Consider the following 18,598-nt stretch of genomic DNA (forward strand, 5'->3'; position numbering starts at 1 on the left):
TTTAGGTGACGTCACCTAAAATAGTAAATAACTTATCTAATTTAGTTGACGTCACCTATTCAACAGTGAGACTAAAAGCACTCTATTATCTAAATCAACGAGCTCAACTATTTAAAAGGTGTTTGCACTCCAAAAACATTGATTATCAGCGTTTATGCAAATTAGCAAGTTATTACTGAGAGCTGTGTATTGAAAAGTTAAACAAGTCATTGCATATTGAAAATAAAGTGCGCATGCGTGCTGCGAATAGGTATGAAGTGAAAAGTCATATTTTTGGGGAACAAATTGTCAAATTTTGTATTTCGACTTATAGGGAACTACAGTGAACAAACAGAAAAATTACTGCGGAACAAGGGAACTTTGACTCCCTTGGAGGGGCTCATCATAGCTGCCTCAAACAATATGTAAGCTTAAGAAAAACAATTACGTTAGAAAAAGAAAGTCGTTATTCATCTATTTATTTTATAAAAATATAAAAATAAAGTTACAAATAAATGGCGATGGAAAGATAAAGTGGTTTCAAATATTTTCCTCCAGGTTCTCGATCAGCTTTACTTTTCTCAGAAAAAATATGTACGATAAGGTAGGCTCGGTTTGTTGTCCTCATATTTTTTATTTCGTGCTGGTGGTGCTAAAACTCGGCAAACGTGATCACTTGTGCTTGCATGGGTTTCCTGTGTCTTTACAGCTTACTCTCCTCGAGTGGCCATTTGCACTAACAAGTCACGTGACCTTAACCCCTTTATTTTCTTACTAATATCGAAGTACTGTTCTGATGTTCATTTTGACAGCTTTAAAATGGGTTAGGGTTATGTAACCTGTTACGGGGAAAATGGCCATGCAATCAGGTTCGGTAATATAAAAATTGGGGGGGGGGGGGGGGGGTTAGGTGAGAAGTTCTTCAGATAAATTAAGTATTTTATTCCTTTTACATAAATAATTTTAACCGTATATCCATCAATACCAATTCGAAAACGAAATCCACACCCTAATTACAGTTCACTGTAATGCATGAAAGATGGAACGCCGACTGCTGTAACAAAAGTAGGCGTGTCAGTAGACGAATTAGGGCGTGGAAGAGAGACAAATTTTTGACGTGTCGCCACAGTTCGGTGAGATCCGTAGTAGCTTCCCCAAACTCTGTCTTCCCTTTTGGATGAGTTTAGTTTTACTGACAATGTTTTGAATGAAATCTCCAATGAACAGAAGCCCAAAGAGATGTTATTATCACGGTTGACGTCGCCGTCGTAGATTTTGAAAAGCTTAAGGACGCTATTAATATTCATCAGCTGAATCAATCATACAGTTTTGAATTATGGTATGCTAAGGTTGGAAACGTAGAAAATTGTAAATCAGAGAGCTCGATTTTTGGGCAGAATATTCACGTTTTCCAGTGTAGTTCCATGCAATTCCAAATTGTTGGTATTATCGAATGCATTCTTTATTTTACCGTTGGTGTTTGTTGATAATTAGATACTGATTCGAGGCTAGCCCTGAGTAAACGAGTCTGTAATCAAGAAGCACACTAGCCGTATTTTAACCATTCCGAAAAGTTCTTTTTCGTCGTTTAACGTTTTCACCTCGTAAAAGCGCACTCATTTAAACGAGTGGAAAGCCTATAGAGGTCAAATCACCCACACAGCAATTTCTCGTATCGCAAGCCACCTAGGTCTGCCCTTATTGTCTTTTCTTATTTTAGTGATTTCTATTTTCAAACATTGACATAGTGTTCCATTGTCTTCGTTACTTTGAAGTTTAACTTGCCCTATTTCCCCAAATTCTTGCCACAGGATAAAGTTTTCGCACTGTCCTTTGTCGTTCCCCTGACTGTATAGCACCCTAGAACCACCAAAATAATCCTCAGGGGCTACAGTTCCTCCAGACTCGACTATTAACTTAGAAATTCGCACAGGAGAATGAAATTTGATAAGAATAAAGTCACCTTCTTTAACAGTCTTTCCCCAGAACATACCATGGAGATTTGTGCTATACACAGCAGAGATATAATTCTTTGTGAAGTCACGAATCGAGGTGGATACCTTGGCTGGCGGATTGCTACTATCTTTGTACATTCTATGGCTCACTTCAATGTCTTCAAGCTTACGTACTTGCCCATCGAGCGACGAAAATGCTCCCACGTGAAGAAAGAGAGGCGGCCGATACTTCAACCAATCAGGATTCCCGTAGAGATGAAAGTCGTTAAATTGTCGAAACAAAATATCAATAGGAAATACCCAATAGTAAATCTTCACAAAAGTCGCCAAACGACCAACGTCAGAGGCGCGATACATCATCCCAATGAACCCTCTAGCCCCAAACTCGAGCATCGACCAAGAACGATTCTGATTGGCCACGATAAACCCCTTAATTTCTTTGAGATAGCCCTTCACCGTTGAAACATCGTCTTCTACCTGAAGGTAGTATTGACCCAGGTCTTTGGAATAGTTAAATAAATAAGCATAATCGAGGCATTGTTTTGAACGCCAACGTATTCTCTCGGGTTTGTCACCCCAGAGCGGTTGAACCTTGTCTAGACTTGGGTAGAAAGATCGGGGTGCTGCGATGACTCGTACTAGTCCAGAAGAAATCTCTTTTGAAAAGGCACTAAATAACTCTCTTTGTACACTTTGTACAGAAGATGGACTAAAGTCTGTAATAAGAACAACTATGATAACTTCATTCTTCTCTTCATCGTCAAGTCCTCCTATGAGATCTCGTAATGTTTGTACAAGATAACTGGCTTTTAAGCGCTTTTTGGTTGGTACTCCGATAACTAGGAAAGCTGGAAATAAATAACAGATGAATGAAATCAAAGGCATGAAAATTTGAAGGATTTCAACCCCAGAATTGTTTATTTCCTTTTTTTCTTTTTGCGTGGCTTCTGGTCGCATGACCCGGTTACCCAACACACTCGATCGGTGACGAAATTTTCAGTAATAATCAAGATCATATTTTTCATCCCCTTCAGCAGAAAACCGCGATGATACCAAAAACTAGAATAGGATGTTCTAGCTCTAGACCCTTTGCCTTTATTAGACGTAATGTAGTTTTCCAATTCACCACTTCGGCGCTAGCCATCACGTGGTATAAGTTTTACTGGATTTATTGTGTTACGAACACCAAAAAGTTCGGACATTGTTCTCGTATTTTGGTACGAATGTACCTGACTGATTTACTTGATTTGTTTAGTTACCTTTCTAAATATATAAGCAAAGTATCATTTTTCTAACTTGAATGGAGCTTTTCTTACTGCTATTTAGAGAAACAGATAAACAAACCAAGAAAATAATTTGTTCAATAGTCAGTGCATTTGTACGGTAATCCAAGAACAATGTCCGACCCTTTTGGTGACCAATCCAAAACCATTCATACCACGTGACAGCTAGCGCCGAAGTGGTGAATTTAAGATCACGGATCATTCTCTTGACAACAAGATTCGTTTGAGTTGTATGCACTATATTCTGAATGCACTATGTTCTGATGACGATAATGTTGTTGTGGTTGATGAAGATAGTGATTAATCAATGATGATGATGATGATTGATGTTAATTATGATCTATGACGTTGTCTATGATGGTGATGATGACGTTGTTAATGAGTGTTGTGGTTGACGATGATGATGATGATAATGATGGTCGTTATAATGATGATGATGATGATTGATGTTAATTATGATCTATGACGTTGTCTATGATGGTGATGATGACGTTGTTAATGAGTGTTGTGGTTGACGATGATGATGATGATAATGATGGTCGTTATAATGATGATGATTGATGTTAATTATGATCTATGACGTTGTCTATGATGGTAATGATGACGTTGTTAATGAGTGTTGTGGTTGACGATGATGATGATGATAATGATGGTCGTTATAATGATGATGATTGATATTAATTATGATCTATGACGTTGTCGATGATGGTGATGATGATGTTGTTAATGAGTGTTGTGGCGGACGATGATGATGATGATGATGGTCATTATAATGATGATTATGATGTTTTTGATGGTGGCAATGATGCTGTTGATGTTAATGTTGTTGTTCAGGGGCGGATCCGGGGGTGGTGAAGGGGGTGGCTAGCCACCCCCCCCCCCCCCTTTTGCTCAAACTTCTCAGTTTTCTCATTAGTAAGCCACCCCCTTTTCCTCACATTTCTGGTAAAACCTTCGTTACAGTCACCCCCCTTTCTAAAATTCCTGGATCTGTCCCTGTTGTTGTTGATGATGGTGATGATGATTGATGATAGTTGATGATGATGATTGATGATGGTGGTGGTGTTGAAGATGGTGGTGATGGTGGTGATGATTGGTGATGGTGGTGATGGTGATGATGTTTGTGATGATGATTGGTGATGGTGATGGTGATGATGGAGGTGATGATGGAGGTGATGATGGTGGTGATGATGGTGGTGATGATGGTGGTGATGATGGTGGTGATGATGGTGGTGATGATGGTGGTGATCGTGATGATGGAGGTGATGATGGAGGTGATGATGGTGGTGGTGATGATGGTGATGATGATTGTGGTGATCGTGATGGAGGTGATGATGGAGGTGATGATGATTGATGATGGTGATAATGGTGATGATTGTGGTGATCGTGATGATGGTGGTGGTGATGGTGGTGATGATGGTGGTGATGATGGTGTTGGCGATGGTGATGATGATTATGGTGATCGTGATGATGGAGGTGATGATTGTGGTGATCGTGATGGAGGTGATGATGGAGGTGATGATGGTGGTGATGATGGTGGTGATGATGGTGATGGTGATGATGATTGTGGTGATCGTGATGATGGAGGTGATGATGGTGATGATCGTGGTGGTGATAATGGTGATGATTGTGGTGATCGTGATGATGGTGATTGTGATGATGGTGGTGGTGATGGTGGTGATGATGGTGGTGATGATTGTGGTAATCGTGATGATGGAGGTGATGATGGTGGTGATAATGGTGGTGATAATGGTGGTGATGATTGGTGATGGTGAAGATGGAGGTGATAATTGTGGCGATGATTGATGAAAATGATATAAGATGAAATTAGTAATTTGAACTAAAAGCATTTAAAGCTAATTTTAAAGAAATGCAATTAATTTAATTAAAGGCATGCAATAATTAAATTATTCAGCTTTTGATAATTATTAGATAGAAACTAGCAATAAAAATGTAGAATTAAAAATTGGAAAATAAATTACCATCTCTTAGTTTAGCTTCAGTCAAAGGGTTAAAATTAATTGTATTACTTTTACCAACACCTATATGAAAATAATAAGATTAATAATAATAATAATAATAATAATAATAATAATAATAATAACAGCAGCAGCAGCAGCACCAACAACTACAACAATAACGACCCTTCAAAAATCAGCCCCCCCATGGGCATCATGCAATTACGATCCAGCTGCACCACTCTGGAATCTCCAATTCCCCCCCCCCTTGTGAATTTCCAATAATCTTCCATGAAGGGTATGAATATTTTCTGGAACCACACAATGGTCCCTATAGAACCCTTGCATGCGATGTCAAATCAGCTCAAATTGGAGGACAAAACAAAAGAATTGTAATCTCCCATGTACAATTAGAATCACATTGTTACATCCTCCAAATTAAGCTACATTCTAATGTGCTGCAGGCCGGGTCGACCTATAAACATGTGAAAAATTCAAATAGGCACCCATAATTCTTATCTGTTTCACATTAGGTATTTTTAGGTAAACTTGTGAGTCACTAACTTGATAGAAATAAGTATACCAATTATGCAAAAAAATATTTATGTAATTACCATTTTTCTTTGTGGTAATAGGAAGAGTAAAAGCAACTGAAGTAGTCTTATCAAAATCTGAAAAATATATAGAGATTAAAATAAATAATTGAAAAAACAGAAAGAAAGAGAGAGAAAAACATGCAAATACAGGGGCGGTGGAAGCGGGGGGGCCGGGGGGGCACTGGCCCCCCCCACTAGATTTTTTGGGGGGCCCTGGCCCCCCCAGAATATAATGCCTCACACAAAAAAAAAAACGCATGAGATTTGGTTATGATTACCATTATTTATTATTTTGATATTACATAATTTTCTGTATCTAAAAAATATACGATATATCTAGCGACGACTTGCATCATTTTTGTTTCTCTCAGCACAATTGCAAGTGGTTTAATGCGCGCAAAATGTTACTGATTGAAATATCACACATACACGTTTGTAATCAAGCTAAACAGGGAGGTGGGGGGGGGGGGGGGTCATTTCAAGGTACCGTGAAATATTGGAGTGCCCCCCCCAAATGTTTCAGCTTCCGCCGCCCCTGAAATAGCAGCTAGAAATATTATTTTCCTAAATCAATATTTGAAGAATATCTTTAAAAAATGAGTGAGTGGGTTACATTATCTAGTACTTAGTTGTATTTGATCATATTCACATGCAAATTTGTGCCATATAAGTATTAAATTATTATTATTATTATATATTATTATTACTATATATTATTATTATTATTATTTTATTACTATTATTATTATTAATCCCAACAATGTCAATGATTTCAAGAAAATTGTTTTAATAAATTTGTCAATCAGTGCATTAGGAGGTTTTTCTAAAGAGTCAACAACATTTCTTGAAATGCTAGCTGAACTTGGTTTCGATGATAAAATCATTCAGTATACAATCAAGAACATTACATCCATTGCAATAAGAGCAACATATTACATATTTTGTTGTAGGAATAAGGAATGGTCAAAGAATTGTTAAACTGTTAGTTTTTTTTCTTCTTCTTCTTCTTCTTTTCTTTATAATGATTTGTTGTGCTTGTTAACGTTCGTTTGATTGTATTATTCAAACTTCTTTTTTCTATTCGATTCAAGTAGAAAATTGTAAACTGCCTAGGTTATAGTGAGGTTTACAGTTGTGTGTAAGAAAAATTAAAATAAAGTTTACACATTATTATTATTATTATTATTGTTGTAATTGTTATTATTATTACTTCATGCAGGTACAGAAATATGATCTCCAAACACATTTACTATTATATGATAAACACTCATGCTAATGCTCATGCATAACATTTCTACCCTTTAGCAAATATTTAAACATTCTTTTACAAATTTTTACCTTTTTTTTCATGTTCCTCACTATTTTCTATGGGTGGTACAGGCAAATCATCATTAGAACTAAGTATTGAATCTGGGGCAAAAGTAAAAAAGACTAAATCAGTATGTATTTATCTGGCACCCCTCCATCTTGTTGGTTGCCCCTGGCTTCCTTCTTCTCCTTCAAACATAGTCAAGCATGGGTTGTCCATAGTTTTTCGCACAAAAACACAAACCCGTTGAAAAGAGGAAACTCATTAGAAAGTTTCAAGCAGAGGCAAACATCAATACTAGCTTTCTGAATTGGGCTACCTGTATTTGCATAGATAGAATTTAGAAAATAGATAATGCTAAAAGAGGTATGACATACACTCTACATACACTCAAGTACAGTATTGGAAAATATTCCCTGATATTCTCTTCACCTTCAGCGAATAATTGTTTTAGTATTCTATGCAAGCAGCACAATTCAAAAAATGAGTGCTAACGTGCACGCATTATATTAACCTGTAGGTGAATATCGTACAATATTCACCTCCAATTAACCAATGAGCGCACGCGTTCTTAGGATGTACACAAGTTGGTATATGCTAAAGCAGTATAAGACATAAATTGAGACCAATGAGTGCGCTCATTCACAATGCATGATGGGATAACCCTGGATCCTCCTCTGATTGGATGGAGAGTAAATTCTTGTGCAATGTGATATTTCTCTGGCATTTGCCAGATCAATTATGAATGCTATGTATAGCCTTCTTTCTTAGATATGTTTTAGAGAACCATGATGTGACTAAGTGTAGAGAATTTCAGACCGTTTCATCGGTTTGTTCCCGAGTTGTGCAAATTTGATTTTCTTCGCGTAATGCTCCCATTTCGAGTTCGCCTTTGCTCAGTCTTAGCCGCGATTGTGTACAAACGTGTTCGTTTCTTTTATTAGCGTCTATGGTATAGTATACGTAAGGAATGTACGAAAAATGGAACAATGAAGTTGATTAAAATGCCACGGGTTTTGGTTGAATGACTGAATACTATAACGCAAAGGCTGAAATAGAACTTGAAACTGGGGAGTATTCTATACTGGTTACGGGTCTGCAAAGTAATAGAAATTCGAAAAAATCGCCAAGTCAATCATTTTAATTAGTCTTCTAAATGTCTTTTCTCAATTCTTTTTATTTATGTCTATAGACAACGTGAGTTCGATAAATTGTTGCCTGCATGAATTACTTTTTTTTAAATTTTGGCCGCCATCTCGTAAAAAAATCGCCGAGAACTTAGGCGTTCGTTCGCGATCGAAGCTCGTTTCAGAAGTTCTCTAATACTTTTTTGCTTAGTTTTGTATTATTGGTGGCTCTGCATGATCCGTAGGGATTGTTTTTTGATTGGAACCGAAACCATTTCTGGCACAAGCAAGCTACCCTTGGTTGACAGCAAAAACTACGTGGTTGCAAAAGAAGGGAATACTCTAAGGTGGGTACACGTAGCCGGTTAAGTCTATAATTGTACCAATTCCAGGTTCTTGAATGGAATACTTCGACGATACGGCCGCCATCTTGGATCGCAAGGACATTGTGGGGCACCTCTCACCTCGGTTTCGTTTATTTTATTGATTGCAAAATAAGTAACAAGTAAGAATACTTGAGAGAAATATATTAAGCAAAGATAAAAAACGTAATGGTAAGGGCCAATATATAACAGGGCTCTCGCTCCAATTGAAAATTGTCCTTTAAAACAATTTGCATTTGGGGTCTCGGATTCGGTTTTAAACTGGATTCGTACTAGTCATCACAGTAAAAAGAGTTTGTTAGGCCTCTCCCTAGCCTTCTTCACAGCGGGTCTTAGAACAGGGGTGATCCCAAAGGAGCTTAATCTACCCTCTCCTTTGAAATGACGTTTTTTCGAACTCAGTTTATGACGAACAACAACTGATTAATTCATAATAATTTGTCTTATCAACCATAGATTTAATAAATATGTTCCGAGCTTTCGGCCATCCTCAGGGAAATGAAAAACGTTACAATTGTCAAAGAAAAACGCGATCAAACCATGGCATATGTGCGCGCGCATTAAATTAAACAAATTCGCGCTTAGGAATAAATAAATAAAACAAATTAATTAGGTACATTATGACTATTCGACAGTAGTACAAACCAATGCCAAAGTCCAAGAAAATTCGACTAAAAAAACTCAAGATCTAGAAGTCCACATACAAGCTACGAACACCACGACGTCCAGTACGACACTGCGAGTTGGTAGAATTTAAGATTTTTGAAGAAAGTCCAAGCCAAGCTCAAAACGGGGCGCATGCGCTGTTATACCAGAATTGGGTTTTATGGGTGGCGTATTGGTTTACCGCTCGCCTCTCACCGCTGTGGTCCGGGTTCGAGCCCTAGCTCAGACTGGATTATATATGTGAGTTGAGTTTGTTTGATGTGTTGTTCTCTTTCCACTACGGTTTTCTCCGGGATCTCCGGTTTCCTCCTTCCGTAAAAAGCAATATGTGAGTTTAGTAAAAATACACAGGTGATTATTGAAAATCTCGCGTGCTGATTGGTCGAGAAACTCACACTATTATCACGATAATCCAAAATGGCGGCCAGCCGCTCTGTTGCTGCAGTTACCGGAGAGGAATTAGAAATAATGATAGAAAATGCAGTCCCCAAAAGGACTAGTTAACAAATTTGCACTAACTTTTGTTCAAAGGTAAAAAAGGACTTAAAACAATCAAATAAGCTGTTTTGATTCGCAAAGTCGGAGTTCACTTCACTATCAAAATTTTTCCTAAAATTTTTCCTAATCTTCTTTCTTTATCTTCTTTTCGAAGACTCGCGTCTCGGTAAATATTCCCCTATATTCACTTCGCCTTCGGCGAATAATTGTTAATGAGTGTCGTGTGTTGTAAATATAGAATGTAGTGGTACCGAGTGCGTGTGGAGGGAACCTCACGGAAGAGCCGCATATGGGAAATGGAAGTTATATAAGTTATTATAGTCCAAGAAATCCTGGTCTCAAAAAATAGATGTAATACCAGAGCCCTCGAGTAGTATAGGGAATGGGGGTTCCAGCGCAATCTCAACACGGGCAAGATCCGCGTCAAAAATCCACCTACGGACGACCCCCACTCCAAGTGTGGTTGAGGGCAACAGCGCACTTAAATATGTTAGTCTATATATGGAGTGCGAAGAATGTAAGAGAACTTTTAAGAAAGAAGCGGATTTGAAAAAGCATTTGAAAATGAAGACGAAGTGTATGAGCAGTTATGATTGTGGATGTGGTAAGAAGTTTGAGACTAAGGTTAAATTGTTTTGGCATTGTCAGGACTGTGAGTACGACTACGACGACCTAAAAAGTGCTTGGTATTAGGTATAAAATATTTCCTATTATATAGATGGAATCCCAAAGCAACTTCAGCACGGTGTCAATACCCGGTAACGGTGAGATTGACGTTAGACAGTTTTGGCGTCAGTCAGAAAGGAAGGTTAAAAGGACTCTCCGAAAAGGTATAGAAGAATTAGGAGCCCTGAAAGCGAGCATAATGGTAGAAGTAAGTTTGTCAAAAGACGAGGTAATGACGACAGCAATGTTGCGATCAAAGTCGTTAGTGATATTAGAATCCACGAATCTGGATAGGTCACTCAGCGAAGCCTTAGAAGCAATAATGGAGTCGCTGTCTAACTACACGAAAGAAGGATCGGGTTGGACAGTAGAGGAGGTTGAAGGAATAGAGATAAGTATAGCCAGGTACGTACCCATACGAGGGGGGAGTTACGTACCGCTACCAACGTGGGTAGAAAGGAAGAAGGCTATTGTAAACGTGAAGAATGAAGACAATCGATGCTTTATGTGGGCAATCAGGTCTGCACTGTATCCAGCAGAGAAGGATCCCTGTAGGACAAGTAAGTATCCCACAGATGATTTAGAGTGGGATGGTGTGGAATTTCCCATGCAGTTGATAGACATCCCCATATTTGAGGAAATAAACGATCTAGCAATTAACGTTTACGGAGTCAGAGAGCAGACGATAGTACCGTTAGTTCTGTCAAAAAGTAAAGGAGAGCGCGTACATTTATTCTACCACTGGCGGACACTACTCATGGGTTAAACACATTAGCAGACTATTCTACAGACATACTAAGCACAAAGGCAAAAAGTACTTCTGCGACTGCTGCTTGCTGTCATTTACATCCTTAAATACCCTAAAGAAACACGATGAGATCTGCCGCGGAGTCGAAGAAGTGGCGCAACGGATCCAGATACCCACCAACAAAGAGCTTTCATACGCAGACCATCAAAAGCAGATGCAAGTGCCTTACGTGATATATGCAGACTTCGAAGCGTTGATAACTAAGGAAGAGCAGAAACGTGGTGCCACGAATAAGGTAGGATTACACGAGATCTGCTCCTTTGGTTACATAGTAGTCAAATCAGACGGTAAAGCAAACCCTCCTGTGATTTACCGAGGTAAGAACGCAGCTAATAAGTTTCTAGAAGCATTGCGAGAAGAGGAGGAAGAGATTAGAGAACAATTAAGACGTCCAAAGAAGATGGAATTTACCAAAGAGAACCAGGAGGCTTTTAACAAGGCAAAAAAATGCCACATTTGCCAACATACGCTTCTTCAGTTTGGAAGACGCGCCAAGAAAGCGTGGGATGAAGATGGAAAGTATCTAGGAGAAGCTCATTTTAAATGCGGGAAGTATGCTAAGAAAGGTGAGAAGCCGGGAAAGCCCTCCACGCACTGCATTCATTGTCATAAAGCATTCGTTGAGGATTTCTATGTGGATAAGGTTAGGGATCACTGCCACATCACGGGTAAATACAGAGGAGCGGCTCATTGGAAATGCAATATAAACTTCAAAGTAAATCCAGACATGGAGATTCCGGTGTTCTTTCACAACCTCCGCGGTTACGACTCCCATTTGCTACTACAAGGAACAGACGGCTCCGACGTCAAATGCATACCCAACAACAAAGAGCGCTACATGTCCGTAACTGTGGGTAAGCTAAAGTTCTTAGATTCGCAGGCAGTTTATGGCGGACTCCTTAGCAAACCTCGTAAAGTATAACACCAACTTTCCCATTTCCAGTCAATATGGTGCGGAAAGGAAAGGAGTGTACCCATACGAATACATGGACTCCTGGGATCGATTCAAAGAACCCCTACCACCCAAAGATCGCTTCTACAGCACCCTAAACGAGTCCGGCATAAAGGATGAGGAGTACCAGCATGCGTTAGACGTGTGGGAAAAGTACTCCTGTGAGAACATGGGGGACTACCACGACATCTACCTAAGGTCTGACGTAGTGCTGCTTGCAGATGTTTTCCAAAGCTTCAGAAAGATGGCTATGGAATATTACGGATTGGATCCCGCTAATTTCTACACGGCTCCTGGGCTCAGCTGGAGTGCTTTGTTAAAGAAGACAAATGCGCAGTTGGATCTCCTAACGGAATACGACATGTATCGGTTTATGGAAGACGGTATTCGTGGCGGCGTATGCGGACCCAGCCGACGTTACGCCCGCGCAAACAACCCCTTAGTAGAGCACGACCCAGAGAAACCAACCACATACATTTACTACCTGGATGCGAATAACCTTTATGGTTGGGCAATGTCACAGTACCTACCTGTGAGAGACTTCGAATGGGATCCAGTGAAGCCGATAGACTTCTACATGCAGGTAGGAAAGGAGGAAGACAAGGGTTACGTTTTAGAAGTGGATCTGGAGTACCCAGAGCGCCTGCACGACGAAGACAATGAGTTCCCCTTAGCACCAGAAGCGATAGAGATACCATTTAAGCAGCTAAGTCCGCTGCAAAAGCAAATGTGCCCTGGTTACAAACCGTACAGGAAACTAACTATGAACCTGATGGATAAGAAGAAGTATGTGGTACATTACCGCAACCTGCAGTTCTACGTGCGACACGGAATGCGCGTAGAGAAGATCCACAGAGTCCTAAAATTCACGCAGGAACCCTGGATGCGTCCCTACATTGACTTTAACACGCAAAAGCGTACCGCAGCGAAAAATGACTTCGAGAAAAACCTCTTCAAACTGATGAACAACAGCGTGTTCGGAAAGACAATGGAGAACATCCGCAAGCGCGTAAGCGTAAAAATAGTCAGCACCAAAGAGGAAGCAGAAGCATACGTGTCACAGCCAGGCTTCGTTAGATACGTAGAAATGCTGAACTTCTACGTGATTCACATGAAAAGGGCAAACCTCTTACTAAACAAGCCCGTTTACACAGGCTTTACGGTGCTGGATCTATCGAAGCTGCTTATGTATGAGTTCTACTACGATAAGCTTAAGCCAAAGTACGGAGACCGCTGTCGCCTCCTGTACACAGACACCGACTCCCTAATTCTAGAAGTGCAAACGGAAGACGTTTACAAAGACTGCCTCCCCGACATAGACGAGTACGACACCAGCGGTTACCCGAAGGAGCACTTCCTTTACTCTGCGAAGAATAAGAAGGTAATTGGGAAGATGAAAGACGAAATGTTAGGAAAACCCATAGTAGAGTACGTGGGTCTGAAACCAAAGATGTACAGCGTGCTAAAGTTAGACGGCGTAGAAAAGAAAGCTAAAGGCGTAAAAAAGTACGTGGTTAAGAAGGACATTACGCACGAGTCCTACCTCAACGTATTACGAACACGCAAGGAACAGCGGCATAAGATGAACAGCCTGCGCAGCTATGGTCATCAGATACATAACGTCACGCAGGAGAAGGTGTCGCTGTCTGCATTTGACGGTAAGCGATGGATGTGTGATGACGGAGTGCATACGATAGCATTCGGACATCACACGATAAGCAGTTCTTCCATGACGAACCCACGTGTGGGGCCATCGTGAAGATAATACAAGATGGGCTGACCCTTCTTAGCTATTACGCTTCGGATCTGGTAAGTTTCCAAAGACCAATTAGGATCCGTAGCTCTTTTGGATCCTCCTTCTAATTCACCCGGTCCGTAGAGATATCGGACTGTGACATTACCTAATTTTTTTTCATGGGGGAAGACCGCCCTCGAACTTCTGACGTAGGACTTGTGTTCCACGTGTTTCTTTTTTATGGCATCCTTGGGTTTTATTCCCGTAGCCCTGGCCGCCTCGTTGTTCAAAGCCACGATGACCTGGGGGAGCCTCTGAGTCCATTCCCTGTTGCGTTTGGATGGATCTTCCAGCTCTTTCCAATACTGGTATCCAAAGAGACGCTCGGCCAAGGTTTTATTGAATCTTTCGACGATGCTCTGACCCCTGTGGTACTCTGCCTCGGCTCTCCTAATCTTAGTGCTGTGGTCTTTCAGGGTCTTAGTAACCGCGCCCATGAACTCTGTCCCCGCATCCACTTGCAGCAGCTTGGGCCATTTCAAGATGCGCTTATAAATCCTACCTAGGGCTTCTGCGACTTCCCCAGAATCCTTGCTGGTTATGGGTTCGGCGTCCTTGTATCTGCTTGCGATATCAACTACGGTCAAAGCGTACCTATAGGTCTTTTTTCTCACCTTGTCGTGCGGTAAGAAAAGCAAATCCGCCTGATGAACTTCATTGGGGGTATTTACGGTGAAGCTGGGCCTGGGAATGTACTTAGGCACGGGAAGATAAACCTGCCAGAGGGTTTGTTTTTTTAACCAGTTCTTAGCCGTTTCATCTGATACCCTGGCCGCGGTCGCGAGTTTCTTGATGGCCGACGCTCCTTTCCAATAGCCTTCAGGCCCATAGTAAATCCTTTTGAGTTTGTCCTCTACGCGGCCCATTATATGAATTCCAGGACAAGATTGATCTTGCGTCCGTTAAAATCCACCGTCTTTCCGTCCACCTTAATGGTGATGTTTATGCTTTCTACCAAATTAGACAAGTCATAGCTCAAAGAAATGGGAGTGTATTCTACCAGGTCAAATGGATTACCTTTGGGCAGGAACTTAGACATAAGAGAAGACTTTTCTCCATTGTTGTAACTATGGACCAAGTCGCAATAGACTTCGTAAGAGGATGCGACTTTCCATTTCACAGGTATGGCTGTGTTGGTAATTGTCTTGCCCGAGGCACATAATAAAGATCCCAATGGGTCAGACTTTCCAAAAGTCATTGAATAATTTGACATATTATGTTTGAGGGTCATTTCGTGCGGCAATCCTGTGGTGAGAGTATAACCGTGTTTTGCTAATTCCTTGGCCAGTGTGATTGGCGTATAATGTCCATCGGGCAGCAATACGGCTTGATAGTTAGATCCTCCTGTATGCTCAGTGACTATGCCCCTAATCAGGTTATACCAAGAATTGTACAAAGAGCAACTTATGAGCCGAACCTTATAGGCTTTAATGGGGGGATTTAAATAAGTGGTAAAGTTATTTTTATCGCTTTCCAAAAAGACGATCATTATATTAGATACGCCAAAGCTACGCCTCCCGCCAGCCCTGCGACTCCTACGAAGACCAACTCATTGTCTTTTTGTTTCTTAGAAGGCTGGTAGTAATTCTTGAACTGAGGCTTTCTCATTCTAAAGTCGGGATGCGCCTGCGCATAGAGCTTAAAGGCGTAGTCTGTGTTTTCAAAGTTCTTATCCGCCTGCATCTTGTCTTGGTAGTTCTTGTCCAACCAATCCCTGTAAGCTTGTCTTTTTTCATTCCAAGCCGCCACGTCTCGCTGATATTTCTCCAGCGCTAAGTCGTGTCTCTTCCTTTCGGCGGCCAAATCTCCGCTGCGATCACCTCTAACTAATCTATCCAAATATTGACCACCATAATTAGCTCCAGTGAATGCTAAGGCTGCAATAACTCCACCTGCGACCACGCTAGCCATTTATATGTTAGGTAGGTACTTTTCCTTCTGTAGGTAATTCTTTGCCATGATAGCCCCGCCTACGGCAGCGGTCATCTTAGCAAAATTAGCGAAGCTCTTGCTTGGGTCTTCAGTAAAGTCTTCTTTGAGCACTTTCTTACCTACCCAACCAATACCCGCAACGATGGAAGTAATGATAGCTGCTTCTTCAACAGTTTTCAATAACGCGGTTGACATTATATTACAAAGCGAGAAGGAAAATCTAGGTCGCCGCGGGTGATAAATTTACTCCATTTCAGGGATCTTACTTTTTCTAACCTCCACAGGTGCGTGCACGGGCGCGTGATATGTTGGTGGTTCTACTTTTGGCTTTGCTGCCCGCCATTGTAAGTAAAGGCTGCCTGCTGCTATAGCAACTCCTAACGCGCCAATGACGTATCCCGGATTAATAAAGGATTCCTCTTCTTTTTCCTCCACCTTTTCTTCTTTTTTGGCTTTGTTCTTTTTATTCATCTCCGCGAGCTTCTTTCCGGCAGCGACTCTGCCTGGAGATTTAGCCTTGGTAATCTTGGTATCTTCTACGGGTGGTTGTTCTTCGGTGCCACTCATCTTATATTAAGGGACTTGAAGGACTTGACAAGTAACTTGATGACGACTTGACAATGACTTACGGACGACTTGACAACGACTTGACTAAGTACTTGAGGCGACTTGACAACGACTTGACTAAGTACTTGAGGCGACTTGACAACGACTTGACTAAGTACTTGAGGCGACTTGACAACGACTTGACTAAGTACTTGAGGCGACTTGATCAGGTACCTCAGCAAGTGCTGCCTGGAAGACCTTTTCGACTTCTCTGTCCTTCTTGAAGTCCTTCCAAGATGTTCCAAAGGAACCTAGTACCTCCTTCAAGTCGACATGCTGAGCTACGTGAAGTGCCGCAGAGGCGACTGCCATTAACTTACCGCACTTCAAAGACAACCACCCGCAGGTTATCTTAAGTTCTTGGGATATGACATAGTCATCTCTTATGTCCTTCCGCAGTTGCTCCACGTCGTCTATGGGCAGTGCAAGTCCAAGCAATTTAGTCGCAAGTCGGATAGCGGAATCTGCGACGGCGTCCGTGGTCTTACTTGCAAGGGCGGCCTCGTACCTCTTATGGAACTTCTTAACTTCCTCTTCTGACAACTTATTAACCTGCTCATGGGTAAGTTCCTTGCCTATCATTTCTTTGCACTTCCCAGAAGACACAAGGATGTTAAGTTGTTCCTTAAGGTTACTTTCGTCTAACTGCGCGGGGACTTCATCTAAGAGCTGCTCAATGTCCATATATGTTAATGGAATACGGAAACCTCAAAGAGAAGATCATCTTGGAATGTTGGTGCGTTTTTAAATGCCGCATGTATTCGTGTAACTGTTCCTTGGATATCTCACCGCCGTAGTCGCTTAAGATGGTTTCCAGGTCAGACTTACTTGGAGTATAAAATACTACGAGAGAGCCTATGTTTTCCCTGAAGGGCTTAGAGACACTGGTAAGCTGCTGGGAAAGCAACCAAACGCTGATATTGTCGTGTCTACCGCTGAAGGTGAGCTTAACGAGCTCGGAGGTGCGCTTTTTTACGTCGTCCCCGCAGGCGATGTCATCCAGTATAAGGAGCGTCTGCGTATCTTTAGGGAATTGCTTATGCCAGAACTTCAAATGGCTGGATAACTCGTTAGGGTCTAAGATATCTACGAAGAAGTCGTCATCTTTCACTCCTATGCCCGTCCAGGTGCGGTTATTCACGTAGGTGGGGCATAATAGCACGATATAGTCGAAGCGGTATCTAAAGGGTCCTAATAGCTGCTCCACGACGAACTGCGTTTTGCCGCAGCCGGTGGGTCCTACTATCAGAGCATTGCAGGGAATATGGTTCGGATCCATTATATATACGATGGACCCAGTGGACGCAGTTAGAAGGATTGCCACCGACGCAAAAGATAAAAGAGACACCATAGAAATGCAAAGGGAGGAGATCGATCGGTTAAAGGAGCGCGTGCAGGAATTGTACGATGAAATGTGCGGTCTGAAGCGTGCAGAAAGGTTTGGTGCCCTGCTGACGATGGCAACGTGGGCTAAGGAGTCCATTAAGGATTTCATGCGGTATCCCCTGTAGAATGTTAACAATAAGGTCAAATCTTTGTTAAGGATGCCTGGAAACTATTTCAAAGAGTGTCTTAGCTTTACTATTTTGAATCCTGCAAGCGCCCTTTAATAGGGGTCCTTATTTTTATTTATTATTATTAAATATCCCTAATTATTCTTAATAATAATAAATAAAAATAAGAATGGGATTTGAGACTCTTTGCACAAACCCAACTTTACTATTTTAAGCCGCCTACTAATCCTTACGGGCTTTCCACATATACTTAACAAAGATTTAACCTTATTGTTAACATTCTGAGACACTCTTTGAAATAGTTTCCAGGCATCCTTAACAATGTCAACATTCTGAGACACTCTTTGAAATAGTATCCGGGGCAAAAGAGTCCATTAAGGACTTTATGCGGTATCCCATATAAGGGTTATTAAATCCTTATTATATATGGAGTGTGAGCGGTGTAACAAGGAGTTCAGCAGCAAGCAAATGTTAAAATACCACCTGGAAAAGAAGGTGTGCGCTAAGAAGGCACGCGAAAGGCGTTGTAAGGAGTGTAATCGCCTCTTTAGCAGCGCGCAGATGTTGGATT

At 41.1% G+C, this 18,598-nt stretch overlaps 1 protein-coding gene across 2 annotated transcripts; it reads right to left on the minus strand.

The window, feature by feature from the left end:
• Positions 1 to 906: 906 nt before the first annotated feature.
• Positions 907 to 10,340, minus strand: LOC116288335 (alpha-1,3-mannosyl-glycoprotein 4-beta-N-acetylglucosaminyltransferase A). Of its 2 annotated transcripts, XM_089034307.1 has the most exons (5): positions 8,591 to 10,340; positions 7,110 to 7,181; positions 5,790 to 5,846; positions 5,200 to 5,259; positions 907 to 2,782 (listed from the first exon to the last, which is right to left on the minus strand). In XM_089034307.1, the coding sequence occupies exons 1-5, from the start codon at positions 8,652 to 8,654 to the stop codon at positions 1,626 to 1,628; spliced, it is 1,410 nt and encodes a 469-aa protein (XP_088890433.1). In that variant the 5' UTR covers positions 8,655 to 10,340; the 3' UTR covers positions 907 to 1,625. The 2 variants fall into 2 exon arrangements, with proteins under 2 accessions (XP_088890433.1, XP_031550967.2); XM_031695107.2 differs by lacking the exon at positions 5,200 to 5,259.
• Positions 10,341 to 18,598: the final 8,258 nt, after the last annotated feature.

This window comes from Actinia tenebrosa, unplaced genomic scaffold, assembly GCF_029948245.1.
Source record: "Actinia tenebrosa isolate PJP-AT-01 unplaced genomic scaffold, QUT_ActTen_1.0 PGA_scaffold2__45_contigs__length_23673736, whole genome shotgun sequence".
In the NCBI taxonomy this organism is placed as follows: domain Eukaryota; kingdom Metazoa; phylum Cnidaria; class Anthozoa; order Actiniaria; family Actiniidae; genus Actinia; species Actinia tenebrosa.